Source organism: Eurytemora carolleeae, unplaced genomic scaffold (assembly GCF_000591075.1).
Source record: "Eurytemora carolleeae unplaced genomic scaffold, Eaff_2.0 scaffold1530, whole genome shotgun sequence".
NCBI lineage: Eukaryota > Metazoa > Arthropoda > Copepoda > Calanoida > Temoridae > Eurytemora > Eurytemora carolleeae.
In genome coordinates, this window is record NW_019397473.1 from 54,259 (window position 1) to 70,565 (window position 16,307).

General features: G+C 32.2%; 2 protein-coding genes across 8 annotated transcripts in view; one reads left to right on the forward strand and one right to left on the reverse strand.

Annotated features, from left to right (window-relative positions):
• Window positions 1-9,838, forward strand: part of LOC111714478 (potassium voltage-gated channel protein Shab) — a 44,812-nt gene extending 34,974 nt beyond the window's left edge. Inside the window, exons 18-24 of one of the 2 annotated variants that reach the window (XM_023489595.1) lie at window positions 718-783; window positions 872-947; window positions 1,861-2,009; window positions 3,620-3,842; window positions 6,313-6,351; window positions 8,771-8,895; window positions 9,728-9,838. In XM_023489595.1, the coding sequence (XP_023345363.1) occupies window positions 718-783; window positions 872-947; window positions 1,861-2,009; window positions 3,620-3,842; window positions 6,313-6,351; window positions 8,771-8,895; window positions 9,728-9,826 (777 nt within the window). In that variant the 3' untranslated portion in view covers window positions 9,827-9,838. The remainder of the gene's footprint in view (window positions 1-717; window positions 784-871; window positions 948-1,860; window positions 2,010-3,619; window positions 3,843-6,312; window positions 6,352-8,770; window positions 8,896-9,727) is intronic. The other variant, XM_023489596.1, reaches the window with a different exon arrangement.
• A 1,197-nt stretch (window positions 9,839-11,035) lies between these two features.
• On the reverse strand, window positions 11,036-15,347 carry LOC111714479 (uncharacterized). 6 transcript variants are annotated; one of them, XM_023489599.1, is made up of 7 exons: window positions 14,686-14,768; window positions 14,210-14,585; window positions 13,884-14,059; window positions 13,132-13,657; window positions 12,443-13,032; window positions 11,659-11,711; window positions 11,036-11,530 (listed from the first exon to the last, which is right to left on the reverse strand). In XM_023489599.1, exons 4-6 carry the CDS (start codon window positions 13,206-13,208, stop codon window positions 11,680-11,682), a joined length of 699 nt encoding a protein of 232 aa, XP_023345367.1. In that variant the 5' UTR covers window positions 13,209-13,657; window positions 13,884-14,059; window positions 14,210-14,585; window positions 14,686-14,768; the 3' UTR covers window positions 11,036-11,530; window positions 11,659-11,679. The 6 variants fall into 6 exon arrangements, 4 of the variants coding, with proteins under 4 accessions (XP_023345367.1, XP_023345365.1, XP_023345366.1 ...); XR_002767984.1 differs by having other exon boundaries at window positions 11,659-13,032; XM_023489597.1 differs by having other exon boundaries at window positions 11,036-13,032.
• Window positions 15,348-16,307: the final 960 nt, after the last annotated feature.

Genomic DNA, 16,307 nt, shown 5'->3' on the forward strand with positions numbered 1-16,307 from the left:
AGTATGTCAAATTATGCAGTGAATCTTTATAATTAAAGATTATGTCGTTATAGCTTGCCTTGCTTTTTATTCTACCCTGCAGTGGATCTTCATTTTTTAGTTTTTTGCTTGTTTATTGGTTTGTCTGTCTGTTTGTCTGTCTATTTGTCTGTCTATTTGTCTGTCTGTTTGTCTGTCTATTTGTCTGTCTATTTGTCTGTCTTTTTGTCTGTTTGTCTGTTTATGATGCGTTTATAACATCTACATGTTCAGATTTTGTCAAAACACTATCTTAACTAGAACGAATTTAAAAAATATCTAAATCTAAAATTAAAATTTTTAAAAATCCATCAATGTTAAAAATCTGCAAAATTTTGGTTGGAGTACGGTGAAAAAAATGATTCCGTAATTTGTAAATTGGTGAAGATATTTTGTATGAAGTGTTAGATTTTTCAAATATTTATTTTAACTACGTCACACTTCGATTGAAATTAGTTAAGTTAAGAAAGTATTTTTAGTTTTGCTTAAAAACTGGTTTCACAAATTTACGTATTCGAACAAATTATCAACTATATAATACTAATAACTAAACAAAAATAATTTTTTATAATGGTTTATCATACTTGTCTTTCTGGTTATAGTAACTTTCATCTTATAAAGATTTTTATTTCGACACCCTGTATATGTAACTTTCGGAAAATAAAATCGGAATGTTTGGTCTAAACACAAAATGTTTAGGATGAGATGAGACGGATTGCTCAAGTCTTCCGGATTATGAGAATTCTTAGAATTTTTAGATTAGGTAACATTATTATGATTATTATTATTATTATTATTATTATTATTATTATTATGATTATTATTATTATTATTATTATTATTATTATTATTAAGGCATATAACTGGTTTACAAACCCTGGGGGCAACTCTGAAAGCATCATATAAAGAGCTTGGATTGCTTGCTCTAGGAATATACAAACTTCAAATATTCAAACTTTTGTATTTGGAAAATTTTGATGGTGGCCACGATCATTTTCTTTGAGGAGAGCTTTGTTTTGAGTTTTGACAAGACAAAAACTTCTTTTAGTAATTCCTTCGTTTTTAAGAGGCTCCACAAAATCCTGAGAAATTTGTAATATTTCAAAATGTTATGTTTTAAAATTTTGCTTTTGTTACTTAATTTGTCAAACTTTGACTTTGACCACGCAGATTTAACAGGTTGATCCTTACCACAGCAAACTCTGACTTTCGATCACATTTTTACCAATTTAACATAAATTTTTCCTTCATTTCTTTTAAGCTTATTGACAAGGATTACACATTTAGTGTTAGAAGCAAGTTTTCAGTTCCTTTAGAAAAAAACAAAAAAAAATGTTAAAGAAATTTTAGAAATTTTTTCCTTATAAATTCCAAGTTAAAAGTATCTTAAAGTTGCAAAACTATTTATTTCTGCAAAATTATCAAAAAATTTAAACTTCGAAGAGCTAATAAAAGTAACCATACACTCCACAATTATATTTCCATATAACGTGGAAGGAATTAGCTCTTTGCCACAAAATGAAAAATTCTTATCCATATATCTTTGCAAGCTGAGGGTGTAAACCTTTAATATTTCAAATTCATATTTTTAAATATCAAAGGTCTACGACATTGGGTTCAACAGATAAAAGAATTAGAAAATCTGAGTTTTTGGCAAAGACTCAATTCCTTCGACATTATATAAAAATATTACATATTTTTAATCATAGTTTCTCTTGTTCAAGAGCAATAAGCATCGAAAAAAATGTTCTCATTTCTGATTTTTTTTGACAAGGACTCAATTCCTTTGTTACTTTAATTTGATATGAAGCAAGTTAATGAAGATGTATAAACCCTAAACAGTTGTTATCATGGGAATGTTGATCTTCTCCGGGTTGACCTTCGTGGTGGAGAAGGACGCAAACCCGGACGAGTTCATTTCTATGCCCGCAGCCTTGTACTGGGCGATCATTACCATGACCTCAGTGGGGTATGGAGATATCACGCCTAAGGAATATAATTCATAAAGTCAGAGTCGAAGAAATAAAAAAAATTGAATTTTGAAAGAAAAAATTGAATTTTAAAAAAAATTATTCAAAATTGAAAAAAACAATTTTTTTAGCCTATGTTACCCATGGGTTTTCTCGATAAATGTCATCCTATTTGGTCCAGTCCAGCTGTTTGGCCATTGGCCAGCTATAGCTAACATATATACAAGTATACAAATATATATATTTATGAACATATACATATATACACGTATACATATATATACATCCAATTTGGTCCAGCTGGTAGCCAGCTATAGCTAACATATATACAAGTATACAAATATATATATTTATGAACATATATATATACATATACATATATATACATCCAATTTAGTCCAGCTGGTAGCAAGCTATAGCTAACATATATACAAGTATACAAATATATATATATGAACGAAGAGCTTGATTATACATATAGAAGATATATGAGTGTATTAGAGAGGTTTAAAAGTACTGTAAATAATATTAAAAGCCGTCCACCCCCCCCCCCTCCCTCCCTATCAGGGGCGGGTTAAGATATTTTCCAGGGGGGAAATCCGGCGCACCTAAATTTTCATCCCCCTTGCTTGCAATCCTCCCCTCCCCACCCCCATTCCTGCTTTATACCTCTATATGAGTAATAATTTTTCAATCTTTCAACTTGTTGATTTCTGACAGTTTTCTTCAATGTTTCTGAAACATAACAAAATTTTCTTTAACAGGGAAACCACGGTTGAAAATAATGAAATAAAGATAATTCATCTGACCATGGAATAAAAGGTACCGGTGTGAATTGAACATTGAACATGTTCCTAAAATTTGAAAATTTTCACATTTGCACAAATTTCAAATTAAATCTTGACGGCACCTTTGTCTGACTAAAATAGGTAAATATTTTTCTGTTTTTTTTTTTAATCGTAAATGCGCTTTTAAATTGAAGGGTTCTGGAATTTGCCTTGATTATCCTTTAAACATTAAAATTTTGATAAAACCAGCTAGATAATTTCGAATTCTTTTTTAATTTAACTCTTTATTTTTTATGTTCTTGAGCAAATAACTTTTGAACAGAGTGAAGGCCTTGTATTTGTATAAAATTCAATTTGTAATTTCTGCCTAACACGAAACCCAGTTGATTGTTCAGAGCTCAAGAGTCAAGAACAATATTATTTATTCTTTTTTTCAAACCTATTTTGTAATGTTTACATTATAACTGAAGACTGGATACAAAAAGCAGTAAATCTATGTAATCAAGCTCATATAAATATATATAGCTGACCAAACGACTAATCCAAATTGACAGAAATTTGTTATCCCAGGGTAACAAAGGCTAAATAAATTTAATTTTTTTTTCAAATTAAAGTATTTTTCATTGCGAAACTTTGATAAGAATTCGTAATTTATAGCAGAAATATGTCTAGCATTGTGTCCTAAACCTGGTTATTTACATATATATCATAGTTTTATTAAAATTGCAAACTACATTGTTTAATCGAAAGAAATTACAAAGACGACAATCATTCCACTGTTTTTTGGTTACCACTATCTAAATACACATATTTTTTATATTTATGAATTTATTTGTTAAAAAGACTTGGTTTGGCAAGCTAGTTGGTGCCTGCTGTGCTATCAGTGGAGTTTTGATAATCTCTCTCCCAATACCTATAATAGTTAACACATTTAACAAACTCTACGAGAAAGCAAAGATCAAAAACCAGATTATGAAGAAAAAGAAAATGGCGGGCTGGCAGGATTTTAAGAAAACCGGTTTTCAGAAACCCGCGACGTTTTCCATATCTGATCCACAAGATCAAGGTAAGTTTAAAAGTTTAGTTTCACTAAACCTCCAAAATTTGTTTGATCAAAATATACTCATGTAGAAACTATATAAAAACCATTGCTAAATTGATTCAATTTTTATATGTTGTTGCTTTATAAAACACTTAGTAAGATGTATTGTTTAATTAGGTTATACAAAACGCTCATTAAACGCTTGTAAACTGCACTTGATTAAAAGAGGAAGCTTAGCCAAAAGGGGGGGGGGGGCGGGGCCGGCGGGATTTTCCAAGTATCATACAAATTTTACTGAAATTTCGAAATTTAAGTTTAGGTTTCGTTATAAAACCTGATATTGGAAACCGTGATTAATGAATGGAGTACGATAATTTTGTAGTTTTATTTTGTTAAGAAATATTATTTTGCTTTTTCACATCGTACTCTAATAAACAAAATTTTTTGCAGATTTTTCTTCAAAAAATTATGTTTTCTACATTTTTTCAAGCAAAAGTTTTAAATTTCAACCGGTCATAAACCTACCCTGGGCCTGCACTGCAGCTAGGTTTTGTGAGTTACCAAAAAAAAAGTTCGGAACCGATCGTATTTTACAAAAACGAAAGAAACAGACAATCCAAATTAATATAAAGATTTATTTGTCCAAAAAGGAAAAGGTTCATGTTATTTTTTTTCTTGTTTTACATGATATTATATTGTAAATGTACATCATATTGTATAACATGACAACTCTTAACGTATTCTGATATTTATGAATGTGCACAATGCTGACTATCGTATAGTCTACTGAACATCTTAAACATTTCTCTCTGTCTGCATTATCGTAATTATAAAAACTAGCTGAAGTGTCCGGCATTTTACCCGTGGTATTTAAAAAAATTTAAGAAAAAACCTTTTTAAATTGTTTTATCTTGAAACAAATTTAATTTTTTTAGTTTATGTTACCCACGGAGTAACCATGAGTTCGATAAAAAAAAATTCAGCCAATTTGGTCCAGCCGTTTGCCCAGCTGATAGCTAACATGTAAATAGATATATGAACGGTGAAGAGCTTTATTATATAGACTAGCTAAAGTGCCCGGCGTTGCCCGTGGAATTCTTAAGAAAAAAATAAAAATGTTTGAAAAAATGAATTCGAATTTCATTTAGCCTATGCTACCTCCAAGATACCTATGGGTTTCCTCAAAAAAATATCAGCCCATTTGGTCCAGTCGTTTAGCTATAGCTAAAATAGATATATAGCGAAAAGCTTAATCATATATATATATATATATAAGACTTTTTAAGAGGTAAGAAGAGGTGTCAGTTTATTTAAGTTTTAATCCCACCTACAGTGAAACCCTTAATAGCGAATACATCGAAAGAATTCATCAAATGTCGTATTCTTCACTTTCTTGTAATGGAATGTTGCAGATATTTAGTTTTTTAATTAAATGATTATATGGAACTCTTTTAACCCTATTCCTGCTGGGGGGGGGGGTCAATTTGACCCCCCCTGTAGTTTTTTTTACATAACTCAAAAAGTATTGGTCTGAGGCTGTTGAAATTTTTTGACTTTTCCTACATACCCAAAGCCCTCCCTTTAGACCTAAAACCGGGCTTTAATACTAACTGCCTGATTCCTCAGGCACACTGCCTGAATGGCTGCTTTTTCCTAACAAACTAAATCTTTGTTTTGACCCACTTCCACTTGTCAGATTTTGATAAAATTTAGTTTTTTGGAAAGCCTTTGACATAAGGATCGAATTGCACAAGTTTTGCGAAAAAAATTGCAAATTTTTTGCAAACAACCTGTCAAAGGAAATTTGCACATTTTTAGTTTTTCTTGATTAAAAATTAGGTGATTTAAAATTTTGCAAAAATATTTGCATATTTGAAATGGCATGGTCAAGGGCTTTTCAAAAATGTATAATTTTTCATTTTTTGGACAAATTTTTTTTTGCAAACATTTTAACTATATAACTGGATTTTGCGATAAAAAATTCAATTTTTGCAAATTTTCAAATTGCTTTGCAGATTCTAAAAGTAGAGCACAAGAGCTTTCCAATGATGTATCATTTGTCACATTTGAACATCAAACATGGGATTTAGAGGGGGGGGTCAAATTGACCCCCCCCCCAGCATATTCTGGTTTTTAAGTACCCCAGCAGAGATAGGGTTAAACTGTTCCCACATATTCATGGCTATTTAATTATTTTCGCAAATACTGAAATTTACGTAATGTAGTATAAAACTCATTGAAAAATTGTCAAGACGACATTTGATAAATTCTTCCGATGTATTCGTTATTAAGGGTTTCACTGTATGAAAATGCAGTATTTGAATATGCATTTCGCTATAGAAATACTTTTTTTAGAATTGAAGTAACTTATCAAAACTCAAAAGTCTATATAATTTGCTATATTTGTTAATATAATACATGGAAAAAAGAGAAAAGGAGCCTTTGGGAATAAATTAATATGTCAAACAATATTTGTCAAAATTTTAATTTTTAGATGAAATCCGAGGCACTATCCCTATTATTAGGGTTAACGGTATCGGTATACATTTTCACATTGCATGACGATTTGAACTTATGCATATTCCAAATTCCAAATCCATTGCATATTTTTCCCCATCGAAATTATTTATGTTATATTCATATTTAATTATGCAGAAATCAATATTGTATAATACATAGAAGTGAACATACAGGGTTACCCACAAAGGATGAGGCTATAAAGACGACCTGAAACTGACATGATGCTTGAAAGGCTTATTGAATGATTTAGCTCAGAAAGAAACAAGTTTAAAGTTGCAAGAAATCGTGAATAATTTTTTTTCTAAAGTCGCCATTGAAGTCTCATCATTATGCTTAATTGTACATGATAATGTAAAATACGTCATTGAAGTCTCATCATTATGCTTAATTGTACATGATAATGTAAAATACGTCATTGAAGTCTCATTATTATGCTTAATTGTACATGATAATGTAAAATACGGCATGCACTTTAGTAACCTAAATTATTTTATGTTCTTTTTCTGTTAATTTTTTTAGCTCTTCTATTGCACAGGGTTAAACACTTAAAGATGGGGCTTTAGAAAAAGCTTATTCTTTAAATTTTGAATTGTCGAAATGAGTCGTATATGTAATTAGGTTGGAACTTTTGAATGAGAAAGCGCCTGAGGTCAAAATCCAGAACGGAAACCTTTAAATTGAAGCGATTAAGTGCGAAATCCTTTAACAGGGACTAACAGTTCAAAAGTGACCACCTTTTTATTGAGTATTTTTCTTTTGTTTTCCTAAATCCACGAAGCTCGAAAACTTATCCTGTATAATTTTTAAAATTGTACGGAAAGTATTTTTTTACATTTTAATGCTTTTTCAACTTTGCAACTCTATAGCTTTCATCTTGTGAATTATTATAACTTTATAAATTTTTCAGTTTCATAATTGTTTTCAAATCCTTGAATTATAAACAAATATTTTTTAGTGAACAGTTGTATTCAGAACATACTTACTTTATTTAAATGATTTAATGCAAGGAAAGTTATTTCAGAGGTGTACGCATCTTTTGTACTGCAGTGTACTGTCACTGGGCGGTAATGTAAACACAAAACGGATGTCGAAGCCTGACATGGGATCCATCTTTCACATAAATAATCAATGAAATATTCTGGTCATAGGAAACTATTATGTGAATTATCAAAATTATCAAAATTCAATGCTTTTAACCTCCTCGGATACTAAACGAACACTCATGCAGCGTTGCCAACTCCGAGGAAAGATAATTCCCAATTTCTGTCTTCAAAATTCCCAAAATCAACTTAAAATTCCCCATATTTATGGTATACTGAAAACACAGTAAAAAGCACTTGAAATTGATATCAACTATTAAAAACAACTTAATAATATGCATTTTCAATATTTAAAAAGCCCTATTTTGGGGAAATTTTCCCTGAAAATGATTGATCTGAATTAGAGTCGATTTAATTCATCAATACATCTTTGTCGAAAAAAAATTCATGACAAAGATTGTTATGAATTTTAGTCATTTTCATAACAATTTACAAAATATATCAAAAAGTTTTAAATTCCCCAGAAATACCCCAAATTTCATTCAATTCCCCGGGGAATTCCCCATTCCCAATTGGTGTAGAAATTCCCCAGATTTCCAAAAAATGGGGAAAAATTCCCCCAGTTGGCAACGCTGCACTCATGCACCCATTCTTGTTTACAAATTCCGCCCAGTGAGAACTGGTTTCAATATGTACGCAGAGTATATGCAACTGTAATTAACTTTCCTTGCACTACATTCTTGCTTATTTTAATTTCTTAACACACAAAGTAATGTTGACAAACCGTCAACAAATTTCAAACGTTGAATATAAAATTCAATTTTTTTTTTGAAAACATGTCATAATGGGTAAAATGAGGCCTACAAAATTGTAAATGAACAAAAACTCGAGGCGGAATATTCTAGAAAAATTAAGAAATGTTTAGAACCCGACTCAAGAAATACGAAATCAGGTTTTCAATTAAGGGTTTGTAAAATCTAAAGTTTCGGGCTTCGACAAGAAACACATTTTTGTTCTTGCATATCTTCTAAAAAATCAATTAGATTATTTTATCTTACAGAAAATTGTAAATTCAATTTTTAGCGTTTCTTCTTCGGTTAAAAGGGTAAAATATAGTTCACATCGTTACAATTAAACCTTTACCAAAATTCCCGGTAAAAAAACGACTGCCGTTAATTACGAAATCAAAAACCCGCCTATTTGGCAGCAAAAGTTTAATTGCCGCCAATCAGTCAACAAAAAAACTTGCTTACTCGTGGTCTTCTAACGCTTGCTTCCAAATAAGCTATTTTTGTTGAATATAATTATTTCTTTGTTCTCGAAAAGGGTCGGGTTAGGGTATAAAACTTTTCTGACAATCCAATTTTTCAAATTGATTAAAACTATATGAAGGAGAGGATGGTGGATGTGAGGGCTATGATAACCATTGGACTGGTCTAGATAAGACGACATTTAATCATAAGAACTCAACCAACCAATTGGTTAAACGATCTAGAGGATCTCTAGAAGGAGGGAAGGTAAGTTATTTTCGTAGAGTTCAATAATTTAATTACTTATCCAAAATCATAAATTTTTCTTCTACAGTGAAACCCTTAATAACGAATACATCGAAAGAATTCATCAAATTTTGTATTCTTCACTTTCTGATAATGGAATATTGCAGATATTTAGTTTTTTAATTAAATGATTATATGGAACTCTTTAAAACTGTTCCCGCATATTAATGGATATTTATTTATTTGTGCAAATACTGAAATTTACATAATATAGTATAAAACTCATTGAAAAATTGTCAAGACGACATTTGATAAATTCTTCCGATGTATTCGTTATTAATTGGGTTTCACTATATCTATTTTTGTTTACTGAACTTAAATGTAACTTTGATTTTTCGATAGTTAAAGGAAAAATTGACTTTATGTATTCTTTATGTAAAGCAAACTCTTTCATATTTCATGAATAATGAACACTCTCTTTAAAGGGACTGTAAGCGTAATTTCAAGTGACTCATCTGCAAAGATGGCAATGCCCGGCTCACAATGGTGTCCTTGAAACGCTTATCTGATTAATAATGTGGAAGATGTAGTCTTTCTTGTTTTAAAAGTTTCGAATTCCGTTCATTTCTGTACTTTTTTCATGTAGTAGAAATGCGCTAGTCACTTTTGTAGAGAAACCACAATTGAAAATAATCAGTTTTCCAAATTATATACACGGATAAGTAATTCATACTTGATCAGACAAAGCTTTCTAGGGTATCGTTGTGAATCGGGCATTTTCCTTTTTGTAATGGAGGGCCACCTGAAATTATGCTTCAGCTTACAATCTTTAAAAACCGTTTTTCTAATTCAGGAATCCACAGGTTTAAAAGCAGATGTTGTAAACATGACAAATAATGCAGCTTCAAGTTCTACTGACATGGGCCTTACCCAGTATAATACAAGCTTCTGATCCACGCTTAGGGCCAGGAATCCGCTAAATCCTAAAACAGCTGATCCCGCTCCGCCATCTTTCCTGGCCCTGGGGGAGCCAAGCAGGTGGGCTCAAACCGGTTCTGTGCCCATGCCGCGATTCTTTAGGTTGGAGAACAGAGAGGAGGAAGTGATACCTCAGGATGATATATTTAATACCTGTGATGAACTTAATGATTTTCTTTTGTGTGATTTAACAAAAGAAGAGTGTGATAATCAGGGACAAGTTAAATCCTGTCTTGATGTTGTTGTTCAATAGCATCAATCAATCAATGAACTTTAAATATAAGAAAGAACATGATTTATTGCTGCAATATGATTATTATGCAAAAGAATTATTGTTAAGAAACTGAAAATTGTAAAATGGAAAGGATATGTTTATTTTTAAAGTTTTATTTTCAAATTTGTAGAAGAAAATATTAAATTGCCACTTTGCTTTAATGTAAATAATCCATATTCACCAAATTATGTAAAATCATACCACATTTAACGACAAACTTTTACGTAAATGATTATGTAAAATTTACGCAAAAATTTCTTACTTTAAACCAAATTTAGTAAATTGAACCAAATATTACACAATTGAGTCTAATTTTACTTTAACTTTGAAATAAAAAAATATCAGCAAACAAAGTGCGTAATATTTTACATCGCGTATTGTGAAAAGTTCTACGAAATTTGGTCTTTGGGGATAAGCTTAGGCTTGAAAATAATGTAAGATTCAATCTTATTTCCGCAACAATAAAAGACTGAAAAATAACGGTCTGCACTGCACTGTAGTTTTTATGTTTTACCTTCAATTCTTGATAAAGAAGAACCTGATTATTGTCCAGTAGAAGTATATTAATGAATCAAAAAAGGCTTAAAACAATCCATTGTGTCTAGTGTTGTACACACTACACAGGGCCGGGCGTCGTGCATGGTTTTAAACAAGAATGTAATGCAAGGAAAGTTAATTGCAGTAGCGTATACTCTGCGTACATATTGAAACCAGTTCTTGGGCGGAATTTTTAAACAAGAAAAGATGCCTCAGTGTTCGTTTAGTATCCGAGGAGGTTAAAAGCATTGAATTTTGATAACTTTGATAATTTACATAATAGTTTCCTATGACCAGAATATTTCATTGATTATTTATGTGAAAGATGGATCCCATGTCAGGCTTCGACATCCGTCTTGTGTTTACATTACCGCCCAGTGACAGTACACTGCAGTACAAAAGATGAGTACACCTCTGAAATAACTTTCCTTGCATTAAATCCTTGGTTTTAAACATCTAAACTTTTTGCGGTTACTAAGGCTCAACAAAAATTTGAGAAGTTTAAACATAAAAAAGTGTTTCTCTGGCGGAAAATGTAAACAATTCATAAGCTAAAAACTTAAAGACTTCATAATTGTGGGAACAGAGCTGAAATTTTAGAATTGGATACCCTTAATCCTGATCGCTTAATCTGAATATTCATTGTGGAAACTTCTAATTTTCTTTTTAATCCGCTCTTGTTGGATATCACATTTCCTACTACATGCAAATGCAATAAAGATACGTTTAATAACAAATACAGATACGATTGGACTAATATCTGATTGATACTATTGGACATCTGATTGAACTAAAGTAAACTGTTTACAAGCCGGCTTTTAGACCAGCGTTGCCAACTCCTGGATAAGACAATTCCCAATCTCAGTCCTAAAAATTCCCAAAATTAACCAAAAATTCCCCACCTTCATGGTACTGAGTACATGATAAATAAGCCCTTTTAAAGAAAAACAAATTTTAAAAATCCCTTAAAATTAAGTATTTTTTAGGAAAAATACCTTGATATTGATTTATCTATATCAGATTCCAGTTAGATCACAATCATTTATTTCTGAAATTAAACAAATAATACATATTTATACATATGTGCATGTATTACAAAATATTTAAAAAAAATAGTCAACAATTCTTAGGAGGACTTCCTCATCCTCATCAAATATAAGTCCCCCCTGTCCTCCCTGCCATCCCTGACCTTCCAGTCCTTCCTGCCTGTCCTCTACTGCCAGTCCTTTCGGACCTAATTCTTCTTCCTGTATGCCCTGTCCTACGTGTCTCCCCTGTCCTGTCCCATACATACTTACATTAAACCTGTCTAACATAGGTTTTGTAATTTTTAGCTGATAACAGCAAATATGGCGGGCCTGCAGGCAATCAACAATTTAGATAATTCCAAGTTTTATTTTACACACATCCCCGATACTAATAACATTTAGCCCCTGAAAGAAAACAAGCATCTATATAAATAATTAATTGCCTGCAGGTGGCATTTAAGAACAAGTAAAGAATCAAGTAATGGGGATTTTATCCGGTTTCGTAGTCTAGTTTTAAGATAAGTAACTATTGAGAAAACTCTCTCCACAAATGCAGTGGAGCAAGGTATAGTATATATCTTGAGAGCATGAACAGCCAGGTCTTTAAAAACCTTTTCTCCCCCTCTTTCATATTCCCTCAAAGCTACCCAGAACTGAACAGGGTTCATAGAGTTTGGATTAATCTCATCCTCCTCACCCCACTCTATGAGATCAATTTTCCTGAGTTGATCCTCAACCTTCTCATAATCACCTTCAGGAATGAACTCTTTATAGGGAAGTTGATCGAAAGTGGGCTTTGATGATGAGTTTACAATATTCTTAGGGAGCATCTTGGAATATGCTGCTAGGGACACTCGAGTCTCCGGCATTCTAATTTTTGTCTGTTCAATTAATTCATAGAGGAACTCAGCTCCTTTCTCCAGGATATATCGGAGCTGTTCCTCAGTCATCTTCTTTGACTTGATCAATTCAGAGCTTCTGGATTTAAACTGGGCACCCAGGTCTATCCTAGACACATGAAGCTTCTTTTCCTGCCCCTTATGATCCTTCTCGTATGCCCGACGCCATATGCTTGAGTACAGCAGGTTTAGATTGTCTTCTAAGAAGTAAAGATCTGTAGTTTCAGTCTGAAACTTTGCATTAAGGGACTCATACTCCTCAATAACAGGATAAAGAAATCCTATCAACAGGAATAGGGCATCATCTCTTAGCATGTTTATAAGGGTCCTGACCTCATGCCGCTGCATGGTCGAAGCATTCTTTTCAAATTCTTCGAAGTACTTCAGAAGGGCTGATCTGTTTTTGTAGATTCTTTTCAATACTCTACCCTTGACAAGAAACCTACAAGATATTTAGAATGTTGTATTTGTTTTATTTCAGAGGTATGTAAATTTTTCTGATTCTTTAAAAAGTATTAAAATATAACATTCTTAAATGTCCCTTGTCTTGCTGAACTTCATAAAAGGATTTGGCAAAGCATCTTCCGATAGTCCCATCTCCTCAACACAGTTATCCATTTCACCAGCAAGCTATTTAGGTTTTAACTTTATCTTTAATATTCTAATAAAGTATTCTAATTCCTTTTTAATTATTCTGATTAAAGATTAAAGTTGATTAAGTCATTCCTCTTTGTAGTTGGATGAAACTTCCAGGTAATTTTCTCTTCTTAGAGAGGACTGACTGAAGTGTGCAGGAATCCTGCACATTAACGTACTGACACTACTTGGAACTTTCTCAAATGCATGCTCAATACACAGGGCTAAGCTGTGCATTACACACTTAACCTGTCGGCATGAAGGATTAACCTCTCTTAAAACCAAAATATGTTCTAGGACTCTCATAAAATTTTTTACATGTTGATAGTTTTTGCTGGAAAAAAATTGCAAGTAAATGTTTTCATTTTTCTACATCCAGATATTTTATATTTTGTATTTCCTGACTCTGGACCAAACTGAGTTATTCTTGCCTGTAAGAAATAATCTAACTTTAGTTCTTTTTAAATACACTTGGATTTATAAATAAACTAATATTAAAATTTTTTAACATGAGAATATAAACTAATATTAAAATTTTTAACATGAGAATTGTAAAATTTACATGTAGACTGCTTCATTTTCTAATTTTGTAAAAAAAATTAAATAAAAGAATAAAAATTGTGAAAAAATGCTAGTGAAATACAATTAACAATATACCTGCCACATTGTTTGCTCCATCAGAAGCAAAGGCTAGACAATTATTGAAGCTGAGGTTGAAACTTTTCTGCAGAAACTCTTGAAGAGCATTAAAAAGTTCCTCTCCTGTAGTTTTAACCACTTCAACGATCCCTAGATATTCATCAACTACTTGGCCCAGTTCTTCGCTGTAATATCTAAAACAAATTACATGTTCAGAATGGGTTCATATATTTTATTTATCATAACATTGAATTTAATAAAATTCCATCATTTAGTCAAAGAAATTCAAATTACAAAGATAAAGATTTCCTGCAACTGTGTTTTAGAATTTTAGTTTTATTTACCTGACACAAACTGCTAAAATCTTCTTACACGCCACATCAGTGGATTCGTCAATTAAAATGGCAAAGTCCTTTCCCATCAGCTTTTCCTTTAAACTATCGTTCAAGGCAGGAGAAACAACACTTGTTAGAATTTTAGTAGTCTTAGTCCTAAATCATTGAAATTTCTTAGCAAGAAACATTTACAGAGAATGTAATAACATGAAAGATGAATTTCTTCCAATTATTTTCTTTGATAAGAATCTTTCCTTTTAAGTTTAATATCCTCCAGAATGCTCCCCTTCCCCTCCTCTTTCAAGATAATCGACTGATGGTCAACAATTCTTATGGAGTGATGAACTCCAACCTGGATGCTCCATCTGATTTCAGCCATCTTTATCTGATTTATCCATTTTTTTATCATTTTATTTTGTAAATTTGAAATCAGTGTTAAGTATAAATAATTAGGGAAAAGCACCCTTTGAGTAATGATAAAAAACCTTGTCTGCAACGGCGTTTGTGCCAAGTAATTGCCCTATCTTGGGCTGACAGTTCTTAGGAATATTTCCTTTATGTTTAGCTCCAACCTATTTAAATGTTTATTAATAATAAAGCTGTAAAAATATATTGTTTAGCACACAATAAGTAATTAAGACCTTGCTGACATTTTAATCAAAACCTTCTTTGTATTAATAAACATTCCTGATGTTTTTCAAGACCACTCTTGTGGGCTGCTAGTGTAGTATTGCAGTACGTGCATCTGGCAAGATGTATGTTACCTGCAAAAAAAAAAAATAAAAAAATGTCAACCCATAGCTCCAAATAAAGAGGAAAACATTATCATCAATTATTCAACAGTAACACTCATACATATTAAACTCCCCCCCTCCCCTTCATGCACCCCTACATTTAGTATTTACCTTCTTTAGGTTTCACCCAGAGAAATGTTTTCTCCCAGCTGGCTTGATATACCCTTGACACCATAGACTCAACCTTCTTTTTATTGAAACGCACAGGAGATGAGGCCTTACGTTTATGTGTCTCCATTGCCTCCATTTCGTATCTGAAAAAGAATAAAACTAATGCTTTTTTCTTATTAATATTGTTGACGTATAAAATGCAGGTATATTCCTAATGAACGATTTTTGGACACCCCCCCCCAGTCCCCATATCAATTTTGTACATGACCAAAATAGTATTTATTTAGCATTAGGGTTTACTTAGCTAACCTGTGGCCGCAGTGCTTGGCCCCTAGCCTATCCTAGCCGCAGTGCTCGGCCCAGAAAGTGTCTTAACCTAACCTAACCCTAAATAATGCTAAATAAATAATAATTTGGACATGTACAAAATTGATAGGAGGGGGGGGGGGCTCCAAAAATCGTTCACTAGGACAGACCCAAAATGCATTAAAAATACAAATTGAGAAGTAATAACTTGTCTTTTTTAACTGTGTGTAAAATTAAAAATGGCAATGCCTAACTGTGTTGTGTATACTGTCCATTGTATACAGTATGTACTGTGTAACGTAAATGTGAGAAAAATGCTATTAAATTATTAAAGAATTTACTAAATAAACTAAATCAGAGCCATATTCCGATTCACATTATAACTATAATACTGCAGTGACACACACACACACAGACAGCAGACAGAATTGACTGACTGCTGAGTGCCGAGTGCTGGACCTCAGAACTGACACGGGATTTCACAATCACTTGCTGACACAGACACACTACTGTCTGGCTACTGAAAATGAGTAATGCCTGACTCACAATCACAAAGTGTACGATCACACTCACAGAGTGGCCAGCTTGTAGTGTAAAGTAATTTATGACCAAAATTTGATGACATTTACGGAATTTTATTGGTTTTTAAAACAAATTACAAAATATATCAAAAAATTTTAAATTCCCCAGAAATACCCCAATTTTCATGTAATTCCCCGGGGAATTCCCCATTCCCCATTGGGTTTGAAATTCCCCAGATTCCCAAAAAATGGGGAAAAATTCCCCCGGTTGGCAACGCTGACTGCTCCTACCTTGCCTGTCTTGCTGGTGTTTGTCAAAGCCCGCCAGCTATTAGTTACTGAATAAGGTAATGATTAATAATTATGATATGATTG

Coding starts and splice junctions, on each gene's coding strand:
- LOC111714479 (XM_023489597.1), bottom strand. CDS start 13,208: ATGGATAACTGTGTTGAGGAGATGGGACTATCGGAAGATGCTTTGCCA. Junction 13,033..13,131: donor ATGAAGTTCAGCAAGACAAG/GGACATTTAAGA, acceptor AATATCTTGTAG/GTTTCTTGTCAAGGGTAGAG.